Raw genomic sequence first — 20,114 nt, 5'->3', positions numbered from 1 at the left:
TAAATGGTGAAAGACAACTGGAAACTGAGAAGGATGATTCAAAGTTATATCAAAATTCTAACGTCATACAGTGGTTCTTACATGCAATGATTTATAAGTATTACCTTGACTTACAGAATTCTAAAATGTCCAGGATTTATGGAGTGCTAAAAGAGCCTCTTGTGGCGCAGGGTGGTAAGGCAGCAGACATGCAGTCTGAAGCTGTCTGCCCATGAGGCTGTGAGTTTGATCCCAGCAGCCGGCTCAAGGTTGACTCAGCCTTCCATCCTTCTGAGGTCGGTAAAATGAGTACCCAGCTTGCTGCTGGGGGGTAAACGGTAATGACTGGGGAAGGCACTGGCAACCCACCCCGTATTGAGTCTGCCATGAAAACGCTGGAGGACGTCACCCCAAGGGTCAGACATGACCCGGTGCTTGCACAGGGGATACCTTTACCTTTACCTTTAAAAGGCACTAACAAATGCCAAAGATCTAAGTTACTACCCCCCCATAAACTTTTGAATACACTCAAAAGCATCCAGGTTCTCTTCATATTTTGAGAGGCTTTATATAAATCAGCCAAAATACTAAAATAACCTACCCAAAAGAGCTTTCTCAACATCTCTCTGATCCTTTTTACAGAGAGCCCTCTTCAGTTCTATGTGAACTATCCCAACAGTGGAAATGTGACAGCTTATGGACCTGGCCTTGTTTATGGTGTAAGCAACAAGCCAGCAACTTTCACCATAGTCACCGAAGATGCTGGCGAAGGTGAGTATCTAGCTGCCTGTTGTTGAATCCATTTACATTGAGGTGAATCCCATGACTTCAAGTAAAACTTACCTTCCAAGTAAATGCTTAGAATTGCTGGACAAATATCTAGAACTGTAGTAGGGTGGCAAAAACGGATCATAAATCTTTTGCTGCATTTTTTTGTAGCAGCATCAGTGACAAAACTTACTAAGAAGTGATGCTTAATTTAGTCATTCAGTCCGATCCTAGGCGAAACTAGACATGCCTAATTCGTATGATTAAGCTGTATTCCTTTGGCACTCAGCATCTTACATTCCGCATTGCCACTGTTCTGTCTGATACCACAATGACCCGTTAAGCCTGAAGACTTCCCCCAAAACCACAAAATAAGTTTCATGGCCAAGCATGTATTTATGTCTGGGGCTCCCTCTAAATATGATGCTCTTATGATCTTAGGAGAAATGCTGATGTTTATTTGCTTATTCTCTGAAGAACTTTTTAAGGGAAACTTATTCTATGTATTCAAATCATTGACAATTCCTAAGTGTAGAAGGCTAGCCTTATTGCTCTCTGAAGAACTGTCTCACCCATCAGGAACATAACCTAAACATTAAAATCAGTACTGAACACATGAACACAGATGAAGCTGCCGTAAACTGAATTAAACCCTTGGTTCATCAAGGGCAGTCTTGCCTATTCGGACTGTCAGTGGTTTTCCAAAGTCGCACGTATCAGACTTCACCAGTTAACTGGTTCTTTTAGCTGGAGGTGCCAGGGATTAAACCTGGTACCTTCTGCATGCCAATCAGATGTTTTACCACCGAACCATGGTCCCTTCCTGAATGTCTTTGCTGATCTATGAAAGTGCAAATTGAAAAACATTCAGTAGCTTGTTTCCATTCTGATAGGTGGCTTGGACTTGGCGATTGAAGGGCCTTCAAAAGCAGAGATCAGTTGCATTGATAACAAGGATGGCACTTGCACAGTCACGTATCTGCCAACACTTCCAGGAAACTACAGCATATTGGTGAAGTACAATGACAAGCACATTCCAGGAAGCCCATTTACTGCCAAAATCACAGGTAATGGACCTTGTAAAACTAACTTGTTGGGAATGAAGAAAAGATTATAACACTTGCATTTTTGAAATTTGACACATTGTCCAGTTTCACATAGGAAATAATGTTTGACATAGGGCGTAGGCTGCTTATAACTTTGTGAATCCAGGCTAAGTATTGACAGTTTGACCTCATGGAGAAGTAAATTGCTTAGTGTATGTGTGCTGGCTGACTTCAAGGTCCGACCCAGATAGCTTTGATTTAAAACAAATCCTGGAAGAAATAGATCTTTTGTGTTTGGGCTGCTAATGCAAGACTTGCACATATAGCCTTTTGTTTTCTTAAAGTATAGACTTCCATGTAGGAGCCATTGGAGTAGAATGCCACGCCAGCAGATATTAATGTTTCTTTAACACAGTTTTTGAATGCTTTGTGTTGTCTTTCTAAACTGAACAGCAGCTTACATTTTCAGAAAACGTTTAGCAAATAGGTGTTGTTGTTTTTTTCTTATCAAGATGATAGTCGGAGGCGTTCCCAAGTCAAACTTGGCTCTGCTGCTGACTTCTTATTGGATATAAATGAGACTGATCTTAGCCTCTTGACAGCCAGTATTAAAGCTCCATCTGGCCGTGATGAGCCTTGTCTTCTGAAAAGGTTACCCAATAATCACATAGGTAAGTTAGCCTTTTAAGAAGGCTATTATATTTGCAGTGGCTTTTGAGAGTTGCCAGGGATCTCTGGGCTGACATGAATTAGTAACTTTTGGACCAGGGCAAGAGTTGGAAGCTATTAAAAGTTGAATTTGTGAGTGGAGTGGGGTTTTGTGAATAATTTCTGGTCTGTATTGCAATTTGACGGTGACACTTTTTGTGGGGTTGGGGGGAATATAGTTCAGCAAAGCTGTTTTTATGGAGAACCTCACAATAACAATTTCTCTGCCCCACCACTTCTTCCTTATAGGTATCTCATTCATCCCACGGGAAGTGGGAGAACACTGGGTCAGTATTATAAAGAATGGAAGCCATGTTCCCAACAGTCCTGTGTCCATCATGGTTGTTCAATCTGAGATTGGTGATGCAAGCCGAGCAAAGGTTTCTGGACGTGGCTTGGTGGAAGGACGCACCTTTGAAATGTGTGACTTTATTGTTGATACAAGAGATGCAGGTCAGTTCTAGATTTTCACTAGTTCTAGTGGACACTTCCCTCTGGTAGGGGCTTCAGATAGTCTCAGACAGAGTAACTTCCTCAATTTAGCACACATCTTGGCAGTCTGCTTAAATTTGTCTAGGCCATACAACATCCTAGAAATTGTTTAAACCTATTGACTGTTTTCACCAAAAGAACCAAATATCTGAATTCCGATTCTGTCTTTCATTTTGTGGGGCAAGAGTTGGAGATGTAGAGTAGATTTTGTTGCCTGAATAACTTGTTCACATTTAATGGAATAACTTGTTCACATCTAATAAATGAAGCATGTTAACCCCATTCACATGTAAACATAATCTGCTGTTTTTTTCTAGGCTATGGTGGGATATCGCTGGCAGTTGAAGGACCTAGCAAAGTAGATATCCAGACAGAAGATCTAGATGATGGGACCTGCAGGGTTTCATACTTTCCAACTGTGCCTGGCGTTTACATAGTGTCTACCAAATTTGCTGATGAGCATATTCCAGGTAAAAAAAGGAGTTGAATAGTTGGAGGAAAAGTAAGACCTGCATTTCTGTGGGCACTAGGTCTAGGTTTCTAATCAGGCTTTTGATGTTCTGAAGATATGTCATGGAAGAACATTTGGATGGAATATAGCATAATAAGAATATATATATTTTTAGGTAAGGGTAGCCAATACTTAAGGGAAATGAATCTCTGGAAGTATGCAACTTGCTGTTCTAGTCAGCAATAGCAGAGATTACTCTCATGTAGTACGAAACAAGCTACCTTAGCTATGTTTATTAGTAAGTTGGATGTCTTATTTAGTTGAAAACAGGGTACCTCTTAACAGGGTTAAACTACTATGAAAATAGTGTTCTGTGACCAGCAAAGGACTATTTAACATCAGCTCTATTTCTTTGGTGTGTTTCTTATTGTGTAATGCCAAAATTGTCTTTACTAATCACAGGTAGTCCGTTTACTGTGAAAATAAGTGGTGAAGGAAGGGTAAAAGAAAGCATTACACGTACCCAGCGAGCTCCCTCAGTAGCCACAGTTGGAAGCCTGTGTGACCTTAACTTAAAAATTCCAGGTATGTGTAGATTGAGAACAATGTAAAACACTAAATTCCTGTACAAGCTGTACAAGTTCAGCGCTTCAATCAATCACTGGAATAATATTCTAATATCTGATATTTTATTACAATCATCGTAATAGCCAGAAAGTGCTAGAAACCACTGAGGAAAATTTTGGTGTCCTATTAAATCATCCCAACTAACATAAGATTGACAAACTTTCAAATTGTCTGTGTTGGGGATCTTCAGAAATATTACTTGCCTGTTTCAATAGAGTGAGTATTGCTTTAGTACTGCTGCTGTTCCATGCAATCTGTATTGATGCACAATAGCAAATAGGTTGAAAACACAAATCGTGGAACTTGTAAATCCGATTTGTTCCATCAGGTTGTATTGCCGAGTATTCAGAAGTGTTGATCTGTTCAAGGATGTGTGAAGTAATTCTCATTACATGGTAGCTTTGCTCCGTTATCCTAGTCAACTAAACATCTTTCTTGCTACTCACTAACCTTGGGCATTTGTCTTTTAGAAATAGACATTAGTCACCTGTCAGCCCGAGTAACTAGCCCATCAGGAAGATCTACTGATGCTGAAATAGTAGAGCTCGATAAAGACACCTATTGTGTCCGCTTTGTACCACAAGAAATGGGGGTTCATACTGTGGAGGTGAGATACAGAAGGCAACATGTGCCAGGCAGCCCGTTTCAGTTCACTGTTGGGCCACTTGGTGAAGGAGGAGCCAATAAAGTCAGAGCTGGCGGTCCAGGACTCGAAAGAGCCGAGGCAGGCATCCCAGGTAAGCCCTGCATCATTTTCTGTTCTAGACATGTGCATTCAGGTCTGGGTGTGTGAGAGTCTGTATATTCTTGTAGTAAAAAGAATAATAACGGGTTGAAAGCATAATTGAATTCTGAAGACTAGATCCACTGGAGTGCGATTCAGGAATGCTGACTCTGTGTGAGATTAAAAAGTCTCATGCCTATTAACTAACAGGGAATGTTGCTATTTTTTGTACTGACCAACAGCTGCATTCAGTATATGGACAAGAGAAGCTGGTGCTGGTGGGCTGTCAATCGCCGTTGAAGGGCCAAGTAAGGCAGAAATTGCTTTTGAGGACCATAAGGATGGATCTTGTGGTGTATCATACACTGCTCAAGAGCCGGGTATGCAGCTTGACTATTAATGCAATGAATAGAAATCCATTCATGAAATCAAATCTGATAACAAAACCTCTTAAATTTCTACTTTACTTAGACCTTTTATTTTGGTATCTGTTTCAGGTAACTACGAAGTGTCCATCAAATTCAACGATGAGCATATTCCAGAGAGTCCTTACTTGGTTCCTGTGATAGCTCCTTCAGATGATGCTCGTAGGCTCACTGTTATGAGCCTTCAGGTGAGACATAAGGAAACATCTCAGTAACTTACCACAGGCTGAGTTCATCCTTGTTCTTGGGCTCTATTAATACCCAGTTGCTGCTACAGGAGAAGGTCCTGTATAGCAGGGGTAGTCAACCTGTGGTCCTCCAGATGTCCATGGACTACAATTCCCATGAGCCCCTGCCAGCAAACGCTGGCAGGGGCTCATGGGAGTTGTCGTCCATGGACATCTGGAAGACCACAGGTTGACTACCTCTGCTGTATAGAGCAGGATGGGCTTTCTGGAAAGACATCTGATAGGAAAGAGAGGCTAGTACATTTTCAGTTAAGCTGTTGCTTCCACTGTGCTGTATGGTAGCACTGAACTTGTTCTGCAAAGCCTGTCAGATTTACCATCATTATTTTGTCTTCCTCTTTACATAACTACAGTTTAGGACAGGGATGACCAAACAGTGGCACATGCTAGCCAGGGGCTCGTGGCAATTGTAGTCCATGGACATCTGAAAAGCCACAGTTTGGCCACTCCTGGTTTAGAATAACCATCAGTGACAAATATTATAAACTGGTTTGCAGGACAGCGTCTAGATTCATCACTTCTGCATAGGCAAATGTGAAGGCATTTACTTCAGGTGTGTTCTGAGACTCACAGGAGTAAAGGAATGTGACTCCTTGGAGAGCACAGCACAAAAATTCTCCTTGGCACAGATGTCACAGCCGCAAGCTTGTGGTCCAAATTGTTCCCAAGCAGCAGCCAAAGGCAGGGGGAAGTTCTCACCTGTAGGTGCCTGGGTTCATATTCAGCCGTTTCCTTTTATTATTATTATTTGGGGGGGGGGGTAGATTGCCTGTTGCTTAATGCAAGTAAACAGCCTTTGAAATGCTCATCTAAAACCTAGCCTCTTCCAAGTTGCTTGTGTTTTGACTGAATGTCACGCAGCTAGGCTGTGTGTAGGCTTTTGCAATATTTGGGGAGTTCATTCCTGCCCTTTACTTCAGCATGTACTACTAGATGACCTACTTTTTAAAAATACAGACACTGTGCTGATCCTTGCTTGGGCTGGATGGAAATGAAGTGGAAGTACAAGGATGCTAGTCAGCTGTGGTACTGATGATTTTCTTGTGTTTCATTTAAAGACTCCGGACAGTAATGTTGGTCAGCTGGCTTTTAACCCTGAAGAGGGAAATAAAACTGCTTTAGGGGTAAAGGCGGACACAGGAGAATGCTGTTGCAGAAGCTGGCATTGTAGCACTCAGATAATCTGCCCTGGGGGGTCTAGTTGCCAAACCTTTGCTCTTTTTGCACTTATTTCTCTCCTGAGGGAAAGGCTGTAAAACGGCATTTCAGGTAAGCTGCGCCCCCAAACAAAGCCCTGCACCTGGATGCTTTCAGAAATGTTTGAATTTTTTTGCATTGACTATGTTAGAGACATGAATTTCACTTGAAAGATAAAGAAGGCTTGGCATAGGGCAGTGCAAAGACTGGAGCAACACTGATTCTTTAAATTGTTGTGCCAGTATTCATAAGATAAGCAGCACTGCTTGCGATCTGAGTGAGGCCAGTCTGATAGAGGGAAGGAAGTGTGGTTTCTGTAAACTGGACTCAGTGATCCTCCTGCCCAATGAAATTGTGTATGCGTTCCAAGCAGGGTGGTTCAAGAGAACATCCTACTCTGCAACCATTGGGGAGATGATCCCATGCTTTTTATTCCTAGTTTAATCCTCAAAGAAATAAAGGGAATACATTTCTCATTGACTCATAAAACCAGGATAGTCTAGGACAGTGGTCCCCAACCTTTATTAGGCTGGGGACCGGCAGGGCATTGGGCCGCGCCCGCAGGGACCGCGCAGGCCACGCCCACGAGCCGCGCCCGCGGATCGGGCCGTACCCGGCCGCGCCCGCAGGCCGCACCCGCGAATCGGGCCGCGCCCGGCCGCGCCCGTGGGCCGCCACCCGCGAATCGGGCCGCGCCCGCGGGCCGCACCCGTGGATCGGGCCGCACCCGCGGGCCGCGGCCCGGCCCTGATTCCCTCTCCCCGCCCTCTCGCAGTAAGTAGCTTCCCGGGCCGCAAGCTTGCGGCCTGGGAAGTTTTTTACTGCGGGGGGGGGGCGGGGAGAGGGAGCCGCGGCCCGGCGCCATGGCCTTTGCGGCCCGCAGGTTGGGGACCACTGGTCTAGGAGATGCACAAACTTAACGGTTGTTCATAAATTTCACTGCAGAGGTGTACAAGTCTGCTGTAATTCATGTCAATATTTTGCTCCTTTTTAACCAGGGTACAAAAAGACTAGGCTCTTCAGACATGTATATTGAAGTATTTCTCTGGTGGCTTTGTGTATTGAAGTATTTCAGTGTATATCTTGCAGACAGAATGCGGTCATCTTAATGTCTTATTCGTAGGAGTCTGGGTTGAAAGTTAACCAGCCGGCATCCTTTGCCATAAGGCTAAATGGGGCAAAGGGCAAGATTGATGCTAAAGTGCATAGCCCAATCGGAGCTGTAGAAGAATGTCATGTTTCTGAACTGGAACAAGGTAAGGATGTGTAGGAATCGTTGTGCTAGAGTTAACCATCAAATGAACAAAAGACACTGCACTGCTGTAGAAATAGACTTGCAGGCATTGCACTTTTGGAAACCAGACAAATGCAGTTGTTTTTCAGCAGGGATTGGACCACAGTTTTGACCAGAGTTGAATAAAACTTCTTTTCATAATCCGGTGCATGTGCTAGTCAGGCTTCAACGCCTTTAAGTTATTGAACAGTGTCCTAGTGGTGGTTTCATTTGTGTGAGAACCTTCCATGGTATAGATGAGAAGCTGAATGACCCACTCAATACAAATGGGGGCCTGCCGTGTTCATAATCTCTTCTTCCCTGTAGTTTTTTGCCCCTCGTGAATGGCAATGCTGCCGGGACTGCTGCTGCTCTTGTACCCCCGTCCTGTGACACTGCAAGGGCCACCATGATTCACCTCACACACACAATGGCAATACTGCTGGGGCTATTGCAGCTTCTGGGCCCACTGTGACTACTGATCACCCCTCATCATTGCTGCCAGGTCTGCGGCAACTTCCCCCCCCCCCCACCTTCACTACTGTTATGGGGGCCACTGCAGCTCCCAGCCACCCTCCACTACTGCAGCCAAGTCACATCCCAGCCATGCCATCAGGCCCACTGCAGTTTCTCTCCACCCATTACTACTGCTGTTGCCATGGACGCCACGGCCTTCCAGCCTCTCCTGCCATCCTGTCAGTGAGCTGGCTCAGGTGTGTCTCTTGGCCTCACCCCCATCTCGTCACATCTCTCCCCCAATGCTGCTGCCATTCCACCGACCACTGGGCTCCTAGCCTGCCCACCTCCATCACTGACAATGCATGGGGGAAATGATATATATCCATTCCACTATGCTTCTGGTTCTGCACAAAAGAGTGAAATCAGTTGAAGCTATTCCAGGTCTTGGCCTCTCCATGCTGCATTATGAGAACTGGGTCATAAATGCGTTGCATGGTTTGAGAGAGAAAGACCCCCCCCCTCCTCTGAGGTATCCCAGTGAAGCAATTGTTGGATGATTCTAGCTAGACCTAACCTCAGTTGTAGCTTTGTTTGAATTAAGCGTCCTTTATTCAAATATAAATTTTGTACTAGTAGTGTACTTCTTATGGAATAACTTCTTTAGCTGTCTACCATTGCAAATGAGTAAACACTGCATGGTAGAGTATTATTGCTGCTAGCTTTGGGGGAAAAGCAAGCTAATTTGCAATACATTTCTTCATTAAAGGCAAATTTAAGTATGACGGCTAAAATGTAACACTTGTATGGAAGACCGAAGTGAACAAGTTTGACAAAAGCTGCTTTGTATTCTGGTCAGCTTGCACTATTAGACCACCCACTGGCCCATCTGTCTGGGCTTAAGGGTATGTAAGCATGCCTGCACGAGCCTTTACATGGCCGGGGTTGCTTTTCGGTCTCCCCTCAAGTATTCAAGTTTAAATCGTCGATCTAAATTAAAACTTAAATCTTATGCAGCTTTGGGAAGTCAGGTTTTGTTTTGTTAGAATGCAGTGGGAGTGCTGGATTAATTCAAGGAATGAATTCTTTGGCTGCATGTGTTTCAGATAAGTACGCGGTTCGCTTCATCCCGCGTGAAAATGGTATTCATTCTATTGATGTGAAGTTCAACGGGAGCCATGTTGTAGGCAGTCCTTTCAAAGTTAGAGTTGGGGAGCCTGGTCAAGTGGAAAGCCCAGCGCTTGTTACGGCCTACGGCCCGGGTCTTGAAAGCGGCATCACAGGTAATCTTTTTCTCTCAATATTGATAAGTAAATTGTGAAAATGTATCAGCTCCTTCCCTGGAAAAAGTGTTTTGCCTTATTGCCTAATAAATGCTGTAGCTCCAAGACTGAATTATGAACATGAACTGGAAAGAGCCAGTATCCTGGAAGCTGCAGAACTCAATGCCAAAACTAATTTGAGCAACAATTCTCATAAATGATGTGACAGTTCAGATTAGCAGTGTTGTCAAGCAAGAAATCCAGGTCAAACGTGGCCTCTGTAACTAACAGAACACTTCAAAGATGGAAGTTGTATCTAAGCATTGCTCCCTCCCAAGGCTTAGAAAAAGAATTAAATTAGAATCAACTGAAGTTTGGCAAATGGGGGAAACATCAGCTGCCAAATTACCAGCAGAATGTTTTCTGCCAATTTGACTCAGCTTTTTGGATTGTTCTACCACATTCAGAGCTCTAGTAGTTTCTAGACAGCCATGAAAAATGAGCTTATTTTTAGAACTTGGTTATCCAGTTGGATTCATCTGCTATAAAAATGGAGCTAATTATCTGGCCAGTCTTTCTAATACCATTGGATGGAGAAATATTTGCAAGGGCCTATGAATATGCATTTGCAGTGTCATCCTGACTCACCAGGGACAATTGAGCTGCTCTTTCATGTCATTTTATCCAAGTATGTGATGTATCATTTTGCCTGCACAGTTACCTGTGGCAAGGCAGTCACTTACTCTAACCCAGGTTTTTTCAACCAGGGTTTTGTGAAACCCTGGGGTTTCATGATGGCCCTGGAAATGTTTCCTGAATGTGTGGAAGTTAATTAATTTTTAATATATATATTTTTAAATTATTTATTGGTTGGTATGACCATATAGAGTCATTGTTGACCCCCCTCCCAAAATTGCCAATGATGGGCCTGGAGGAGGGTGGGAAGAGGAATGTCATGGGTGGGCATATGCAATGATATTCTTCATGGTTGTGCCACTTCTGGGGTTTCTCAGTGGTAAAAATAGTTGAGAAAGGCTGCTCTAAACCAAAGCTGCTTTCACAGACTTTAGCTTGTAAGGTGTCAGCAGGAAATGAATATTGAGTGCATGTGAATTAGGTATTTCCTGAAATATTCTGTGAAAAGTATGGAGTCACCACTTGGCTGGTTACAGTGTTATTATTCAAGGGGAGCTGGTGAAATGATTCAATTTATTAAACTCCTGATCTTGTACCTAGGAGTGAACATAAAAGATACATCAGCTCTTTATTGCTCTAGGATAGGGGTGGCCGAACTGTGGCTCTCCTAGTATCCATGGACTACAATTCCCACGAGCCCCTGCCAGCATGCTGTAATGTCTCCAGCTATGCTGTTGGCAGGGGCTCATGGAAATTGGAGTCCATGGACATCTGGAGAGCCACAGTTTGGTTACCCCTGCTCTAGGATAAATGCAAAATACTTTGAGAGAAACAGCTGCTTTCAAGGATGACTTCAAATAAGTGGCTTTCTGCACATCAAGGCTATTAAGGCAGGCTTCTGGGGCAGCCAGCAGTCCTTAAATCAGTATAACCCATCAGGTATCAGGAGCTTACATTTTCAAGTAGGATGCATGCTTGCAGAGAAGCCACAGCTGATTACCTTCTTCCACAAAGCCTGTGCACGGGGGCAGAGCAAAGGCAGCCCTAGAGTTTAAAAAATATCATAGAAAGATTATAGCAGGGGAGACACCTTGATCACGAAGGATCATCCTTTACACTTTGGGTGTGCTGACCCCTGCAATTTCCCCAAATGCGGGAAACGCGACCGCATAATTTGTGATCAGCTGGCCTCCCTAAAAACAAACATAGGAATATGCAGAAATAGCATCTAGATGCTGCTAACCGGAATTACACAGTACTTTATTCCCATACCCGATTGGCATAAAATCTGAGAAGCTCCTAAGATTTTAATGTAACTTATTTCAATGTTTTTAATGTTAGATTCTAATTTGAATGTAGAAATGCCTTAACAGTTATTATAAAGGTTGTAAGGCATCCTGAGCCCTTGGGTAGACTGTTGTAACCCGCCAGGAGCCGACTCCAGGAGTGGCAGGGAATAAAAACCTAAATGATAATAATAGAATTTGGATTTTAAAAAGTCTTGGCTAGGATCCACTAACCCTCTTCTGCCTAAGTCTTCCTTTGGAGGTGGTCCTTTTCAACCAAATAAAGACTCAGCAAAAGAGATCTGACCTGTTAGTAGATGAACTTAGAATCTGTTTAACACCTGCCCTAGACTGCTCAATGGGAGTTTTGAAAATGCAGAAAATGTACTGAAATTAACTGGTGTTGCAGCGACACAATCTCTGCTCATCCTTATTTGCCTTGTGAAATGAGCAGGTTTGATCTTCAGGCTTGCTATGTAACGTAAAGGTTATTCAGTGTTGCCATTACTAGACATGTAAAATTTCTGGAAATTCTGAAGCATGCAGATGAGTATTAGTTATTATTATAATAAAATGGTGAATTGTATATTAAATTGAATTTTAAAAATGTTAAATCTGCTATATAATTAGATTGTACTTTAACTTGCACATGCTGCCCAGAGCCTTTGGGGAAGGGCAGCATATAAATACAAAAATAAATAAAATTAAAGCCCCAAGGGGATCCCCCCCCAATTTTGGGGGAATAATTTATGATTAGCATATACAGTTCTACTATTTGGGATATTTATGGAATTTTTATGTATAAATGTCATCTATAAGAAATTTCAAGTGTGCCCAATAACTGAGAAAGAGTTGCTGCTAAGTGCTGAACCATGTGCTTAGAGAACCATTTGAGGCTACTGCTGTTTGTGATATAAATGTCAGCTTGAGGCTTAGTCCAGCTGTTCTTGGTGTGTACTTGCCAAACATGTGATTGAGCCCATCTGTCTTTGTACTCTATTCTTCCAGGGTTACAATCAGCATTCACAATAAATACTACAAAAGCTGGGCCTGGTACCCTTGCAGTTACAATTGAAGGTCCATCAAAGGTCAAAATGGATTGCCAGGAAGCTCCAGAGGGCTACAAAGTGATGTACACCCCTATGGCTCCAGGAAACTATCTAATTGGAATTAAATATGGCGGGCCTAATCATATAGCTGGGAGCCCTTTCAAGGCAAAAGTGACAGGTAAGGTTGACGAGCCAGTGTTGCAAACATATATTACTGGGGGTGGGGAAGGGATCCAGAAGTATAATGTAGCTCTGAAATCTCTGTTTGGAAGCAGCTATATGTAGCCGTATTGTGGAAACAATGCTGTTTTGGATAATGTAAGAACAATCTTGCTTTTTCTAGGTCAGCGGCTAGTTAGCCCAGGCATCTCGAATGAAACTTCCTCCATCATGGTTGAGTCTGTGACCAGGTCAACAACAGATACCTGCTACAGTGCCATTCCCAAATCTTCATCTGATGCAAGCAAAGTTACCTCCAGAGGAGCAGGGCTTTCAAGAGCTTTTGTGGGGCAGAAAAATTCCTTTTCTGTAGACAGCAGCAAAGCAGGTAACTTCCCATACTTACTGTTATGTAGAGTGTTCGTGTACATATATCCTGCCTACAGATATCCTACTGGTCTGTAACGATTAAAGGAAAGCCAAAAAGCTCAGCCAGAGGGTATGGGTAGTAAATATCCAGCCATTAATAGGTGTCAAAACAGTGAAATGGCCATTAGCAATGGAGTGTTTGGGGACACATACCCTTGGACAGAACATACCTTTCTCAGTGGCCTCTGTACGAGCATTTAGGCTGAGCACTAGCAGACTATTTCCTAGCGTTACATGGTTCTTTTACTGCAGACTATTTTGCTTAGTTAGCCTATTGAGAAAAGCGTAGTTTTTAAATAGCTTGAAGCTGTTGGATCTTTCAGTATTGCTGGAGTTAAACTCTGCTCCTGTTAGTAGTAATTGTCTTCCTGTTGTGCCCTAGGTTCCAATATGTTGTTAGTTGGTGTCCATGGACCTACAACTCCTTGTGAAGAAATATCTGTGAAACACTTGGGCAACCAGCAGTACAATGTAACATATGTTGTAAAGGAGAAGGGTGACTATATTCTGGCTGTGAAATGGGGTGAAGAACACATTCCTGGAAGCCCATTCCATGTTACTGTTCCATAAGAAGATTGTCTTGTGTCAAAGTTCTGCTTTTCTACAACTACAATCCTGTTCAGAAATAGTGTTTTCCAGAGTGCAGATCATATTTTAACATACCCAATTGAAAATCTATAACTATTTTTAATGTATTCCGTTTTGTCTGGAGTATCATTGTGATAAAATGTAATGCCCTCTTCAAATTCTATTTTTCTGAATCAGTATGCAAGAATCATGTAATGACAGGGCACTATGCTTTCATGGATTTTAGAATTGCTCTATTAAACTGGAATCTGTCTTAGATAATTGGGTATCTTAAACTACTGACTTGTGATGGACTTTCGACTGGAAACTCTTAAACATTTAGCTGTAGAATATCACTTAGGCTGTTGCCAGTTTACAGTTTGTAAAGAAATGAGGTAAAACTGCTACTTAATGTGCCTTTTTGTATACTTGATTGACTTCATACCTAACAGTGAACTCAAAATAGTGTTTACCGCAGAACACTAAAACAGGCAATATTTGGCTGTTGACATTTAGGGGAAGTAGAAAATTGTATTAAGTCAGCTGGTTAACCCAGGTTTATCAAGCCAAAAGGTTATGAAATCATTTCTGGAAGTTTTCATCCGGTGCTTATTTGCTTTGGGGGCGGGGTTAAGTAGATGTTTCTTGGTTCCCGAGGACACAATCAGTTGCAACACTTCAGACAAAGGTTGGGCGCTTCAGCCGCAGAAGTGGCCGTTCCAGTCGGAAGCAGCCTGCGCCGTGGCGGGGGGGGGGGGGGCGTCAGTGCTGGTGTGCAAGTGTGCCAGTTGGCGCACCAGTGCCACACCCCCCCCCGTGGCGCTAGCTGCTTGTTGGTCTGGAATGGCCAAGCGTGCAACCCTACTTCAGACACAACCTGCCATAGGTCTTACTCTAATCACTCCTGGCTTGTGCACATAGCATAAATGTATGCAGTTCATACATCACTTGTCATGCAAAGAAGTTCAGCTCCCACACAGGTCAGTAAAAATCATTTTGCAGCTTGCGCTCATTCTTTACCCACTGATGTGATAACTAGCCTAGGCAGTCGACTATTAAGAAATGAATCTTTGGGTGATCCTGATAATAATAAAAATTGTCCAGTGAAAAGGTTAGTCTAAGGAATTCACTATGGCTCACTCCTGTTTGCTTTCTGTGTTTATCCCCTTAAATTGTTTGGAATCAGGAAAATAAGCACAAACCTTACCTTCTCAACTGGAAGGGTTATTTTAAAGAGCACTACAGACAGAAAATTAACAGTTAACACAAGTTTTTAGTAGACATTTTTTTCTCCAACCTTTAAAATGTGCCTAATAGAAAAAGGAATTCAATGGAAATAATTCTTCCTCCCTGCCGTTCGGCAAGAGATTTCTACCTGATCAGCTTTATTTTTGTAGTTGTGTATCATTGCACTAAGTCTGAGCACAGCTTCTTGTAGGAGTAGAGTACCAAGGATTTTTTTTACTGTGCTGTGTGCCTTAATGTGAAATACTCACTACATTGTAAACTATAAGGAAAAGCAAAATAAACTGGAACAAATGCGAGAGTGTAATATTATATCTTATAACTTATTAAAACCATGAATGTTTTGCTTCATGAAATAAAATGTGCATGTTAAAACTAATTTGGACTGGCTTCTCAGTTTGAGCTATGTCCTCTCATTGGTAGCTTTCAAGAGTTTCACATGGTGACAAAAACATACTTAGGAGAGGAATAAGGCACTCAAGTCTGCAGCAGAGGCAACACATGTATCATGAGCACATGAGGTCTTTCCCTCTGTCAAAACAGAAGGGCATAACTTTCAGTTTAAATGTGATAAAACAATCATTGAGATGATCAATGTTCCTACCACGGAGCTACTCGTGTCCAATGCTTGTGACAGAGTTGGAGGCAGGGCACAGTAAGTACTTTGCAAATGTCAGTGTGGAACAATAAACTTGCCTCATATCAGTTCATCTGTGAGTAGACTTGTGTGTACTTTCATAGTATAATAGTGGACATTTATGGCTACTTAATTTTAATTATAGTTGTGCTACTGTTACAGGTTTATTTTACAGGCCCCTGATTGACTGCTTGGTTGACTATGACCACCAAAGGACCCTAAGATCATATTTTACCAACTGCTCATAATGTATTTGTTGTACTGCTTTATGCTGTGTTTGATGGGAGGGCCATCATGATATAAATCAAAGAAGAATAACTAAAATAAACGTAGCCACTTTTAGTCTGTTTTTCTCAGGTCAGTGTGGGCAGCTTAGCATTTTGAAAAAGAGAAATAGATCAAATCTGCAAGAAATGCAAATTCAAATGATCAAATCTGTCATCAGAACTCATCTACAGAATGGCAGAGGTGTTGGAAAGTGACTCCCCAAACCGGCAGGTAGATAGGCACTCCCTTTTCCAGGAGCTGGAGGGGTGGGGAAGAGTAGGTGGCAGCTCCACCCTTGATGGAAACAAAATTTGAGTCCAATGGCACCTTTAAGACCAACATGCCCATGTAAGCTCATGCCTTGAATAAATTTTTGTTTTAAAGGTGCCACCGGACTCAAATTTTGTTGTACTACTTCATACCAACATGGCTATCCACTTGAATCTATCTTGATGGAAACAGTCTCTCCCCAAATGGGTGGGCACTCCTTCCCTTCCAAAATGCTTGGGGATAATATGGTGAAAGTCCTCAGTTTCAGTCGAAAATAGATGAGCATTACTGGCGGATAGATGGAAGGGTGGAGCTGAGTGTAGGTGGGTAATTCTTTGTATTTGACTGCTGCTAGAAAGAACACTTGATTCTTCTTCTTTGCAGACCACACCCACTATATTTTTACATTCATTTAGGAAATGTATATTCTGTTTTTCCACCCATTTTCTGTGAGTATTATGTCACCCTCAGAATCCCAGAGCAAACACATGAATGGTCAGATGCCCTGCCTTTTCAAACAGTTCCTTCCTGCTGTAGTGCTTGTGACTCTGAGAGCTCTTAACTGCTGCTATGTGCTTGTGGGGAGGTACTTTCATTGCAGCTCCCCTCCATCTTCTTGACTTTGGATCGTCCGAGAAGAGAAAAAACGAAATTGTTATTGGCCTCATCTGAGTCTTAAATTGGTGTTAGTCCTCGGCATGAATATGAAGAAGCCAAGGTTCAAGACTGTATTCAGCCCAGCAGATCTCCTGCAAGACTGGTCTGAGCAGGGCTTGGCAGGCGGGTGGAACAAGATGTAGGTGTGCAATGGCTGCTGTACATGAATCTCATGACTGGAGCTTATACTAGATCAACATTTAAGGTATTGCCCCCTTCTCAAAGCCCCAGTTTGTTCTGGCTCACTGTCCCTACTACGATTCCTTGAAAACTGAAAAGATTGTTAATTAGTTCATTAGCAGAAACAATAAATTACCTTGGGGGTCTTTGAGGGGAGAGATGAGCAGAGGTGGCTTGCTGTCGCTTCCCTCTGCACAGCAACCCCAGTCTTCCTTGGTGGCTTCCTATCCATGGCCCAACCCTCTTTAACTTCTAAACTCTCGTGAGATCAGGCTAGACAAGGTTACTCAGGCTGCTGAGAGAATTTCTACTACAAAAATTATCTCTCAAAATGATTTTGCCAGTGGGCAATTAAATCCCCCATCTAGGTGGAAATTCATCTAAAAATGTATCTTAGAAGACAAACTTCCCTTGTTACAACAAATGCCATGTATAATGGAACGGATGAGAAGGGCTTGAGAGTACCCAGTGTTTAAATGTCCTATGAACTGGTACAAATGACATCTGGGAAGAGGACACAACTGTTTCCAGGCTAGGTATATAATAGCTCTGCTGGATCAGACCAATTCACCTAGTGCAGCTTCCTGTCTCACACAGTGACCAACAGGGCATAGAGGCTGAGACAAGGGCTGTGCATGACGGCCTCCGAATCAGCCATTCCAGGCCAGAGCCGCACCACTCGGGGGGGGGGGGGGAGGCGCGGGTGTATCAGTCAGCGCACACACATAGGTGCGGAGCTTCGCATCTGCATGTGTGCACCGAGTTATGCACTAGCACCCATCCCGCCATGGCGCGACGTTGGCTGTATCAGCCTGGAACGGCCAATTCAGACACCGCCACACACTAGCTGAGACCTTTCTCTGATGTTGCCGCCTGCTTCTGGGATTCAGAGTTGTAGTGTTCCTTGATGTGAACTTTCCTTTCAGTTACCATGGCTAGCAGCCACTGATAGACCTATCCTCTATCAATCTATAACTTCTTAATGCTATGTACTTCTGCAGCCTATGCTACATCCTCTGGTAGCAACTTCCACATTTTAATCACTCTCCATAAAGAATTTCCTTTTGTCCTGAATCTACTGTCGATCAGCTTAGTTAGATATCCTCAAATTCTAGCCTTTCCTTATGAGGAAGGTACTCCAACCTGTGAATCATCTTAGCTGCCCTCTGTGCCTTCTCCCATGTCCTTTTTGAGGTACAGTATATTCCAAATGAGGCCACGCTATAGATGTATACAGGGTTTTACCACAGGTTTTAGGTTCAGTTCCTTTCCTAATAATTCCTAACATAGTTTGCCCTTTTCACTACTGTAGCATACTGAGTTGACACACTTAACTATCCACTACAGCCCCAAGATCTTTTTTCCTCTGTCTCAGCAAGTCTCCATTAACATACACCTGAAGTTGATTTCCCCATTGGCTTTTTTATAGCTTCCTTGACTTGCATTGTTAACCATGCAGGCATTCTTTTAGACTGCGAATTGCCTTTCCTACCTTGTGAAGTGCGTTCTATCTGGGCTTCAATTAGTGTGGTTTTAAATAGCTTACAAGATCTTCTAGATCTGAATCTCTTGTGTTTCCCTTTCAGCTTTAAAAAAAGTTCCCTCTTTTGACATCACGTGTTACAGCTTTGGACTTTAGGAGTAACTATAGATCTTAATGCTGCACTTAGTAACATTGTGATCACTGAACAATTTAGAGACCAGAGGCACCTTTAAGACCAAGAAAGTTTTATGTACTTCCTAAGATACAATGTCGTGGAATTGTGGTCACTGATCTCAGTTGGTGCAACAACCTCTACATCTCTCACCAGGTCTTGAGACCCATTCAGAACCAAGATTATTACTACTCTAGTTGGTTCTGTGAACACAGTCATTTATGATATCTTGAAATTGAATTTCTAAAATGTGAGTTGAACACACATTTACTTAGTGAATGTGAGGATAATTGAAGTCTTCCAGTAAAATAACATTATCTGTTTTAGTCATCTCAGTTATTTCCTTCTCCATCTCACAGTCAGCCTCAACAACTTGATCAATACACCCCCATTTTGGAGTAATTTCTCTGTCTGCCTCAGCTCTCCTGAGACTCTAAGGAATAAAGCCAGACAGCCATGAGCTCCATGCAGCAAGATTAAGATTAAAATTAGAGATCTGATACAGTTTCATCAAAGAACCCCGTACTGAGTTTTTCTTCCTGTTGCAGAAGAGTTAGAAGTTTGGTATAGTTTGAAAGCCAGAATTAGTCCAGGGTGTAAACTGCACAGAGCTTTTATTCCAACCCCAGATCGATTCAGTCCCTGTCCTCTACACAGAATGCGATTTCCGTTTGGATTTTGGGCTATTTTAATTTTCCTTCTGCAGCAAGGATTGATCCAGAGTGACCCTACCTTTATTGTGGGATATCTCAGACTGCTTTTAATCCTGAATACCCAGATTGGGAAAGAAAGCTCCGTGGTAGAGAACCTCTGATAGGCTACACCTGGTCATGTGACACGCTTGCCTTAAAGGAGAAGCCCCTAATTTCTCTCAACTTCTATCGGTCCTGGATTTTTCCTCCCTCCTCTGACTTTTTCGATCCTCTCCCCCTCCCCTCCAAGAAAAGAAAGAGGCTCCCTGCCTGGCTCCTCTCCCTCCCCCCTTCAAGAAAAGAAAGAAAGAGGCTTGGCTCCCCCCCACCTTCTGAGCCTCCCTAACCACGTGCAGAATACTTTTCTGTTTCAATGGGGATTGGGGGGGAGAGGAAGAATCGAGTTCAAAGCGATCTGAATTCAACAGGATTGACAATGGAATAAAGAAAGTAAGTGCAGACTCTGCCCAGGTCTTTATCTTCTGAGTTAATATTTTTCAGTTAGCAACTTCCCTTCTTGCAGTTTTTGCAAGTCCATCATGATGTTCTCAATGGCTAGAAAATATGTTGAGAAAAAAAATTAAAATACAGCTTTATAATAACAACAAAAAAAAGCATCTCAGTTTTCTACAGTTTGGTATTTTAAAAAGAAAACAAAACCAGCTTTGATGTTTAGCCAAAGCTGGATCAAGGTTCTGTCAATAGAAATACCAGTAGTACTGCAGATAC

The 20,114-nt window shown here is 42.7% G+C and overlaps 1 protein-coding gene across 4 annotated transcripts in view; it reads left to right on the top strand.

Annotated features, from left to right (window-relative positions):
• The window catches only part of FLNB (filamin B), a 95,401-nt gene extending 79,995 nt beyond the window's left edge, over positions 1-15,406 (top strand). For all 4 annotated transcript variants that reach the window (XM_077325450.1, XM_077325449.1, XM_077325448.1 and 1 more), the window contains 14 exons: positions 622-750; positions 1,641-1,814; positions 2,306-2,464; positions 2,751-2,954; positions 3,311-3,463; positions 3,907-4,029; positions 4,542-4,808; positions 5,038-5,175; positions 5,293-5,408; positions 7,789-7,921; positions 9,501-9,677; positions 12,587-12,805; positions 12,971-13,174; positions 13,598-15,406. In XM_077325450.1, the coding sequence (XP_077181565.1) occupies positions 622-750; positions 1,641-1,814; positions 2,306-2,464; positions 2,751-2,954; positions 3,311-3,463; positions 3,907-4,029; positions 4,542-4,808; positions 5,038-5,175; positions 5,293-5,408; positions 7,789-7,921; positions 9,501-9,677; positions 12,587-12,805; positions 12,971-13,174; positions 13,598-13,785 (2,384 nt within the window). In that variant the 3' untranslated portion in view covers positions 13,786-15,406. The remainder of the gene's footprint in view (positions 1-621; positions 751-1,640; positions 1,815-2,305; positions 2,465-2,750; positions 2,955-3,310; positions 3,464-3,906; positions 4,030-4,541; positions 4,809-5,037; positions 5,176-5,292; positions 5,409-7,788; positions 7,922-9,500; positions 9,678-12,586; positions 12,806-12,970; positions 13,175-13,597) is intronic.
• The last annotated feature ends 4,708 nt before the right edge of the window (positions 15,407-20,114 follow it).

Source organism: Paroedura picta, chromosome 3 (assembly GCF_049243985.1).
Source record: "Paroedura picta isolate Pp20150507F chromosome 3, Ppicta_v3.0, whole genome shotgun sequence".
NCBI classification, from domain to species: Eukaryota; Metazoa; Chordata; class Lepidosauria; order Squamata; family Gekkonidae; genus Paroedura; species Paroedura picta.
The sequence above is the reverse complement of the archived record's forward strand: the minus strand, read 5'-3'. Positions and strand labels throughout refer to the sequence as shown.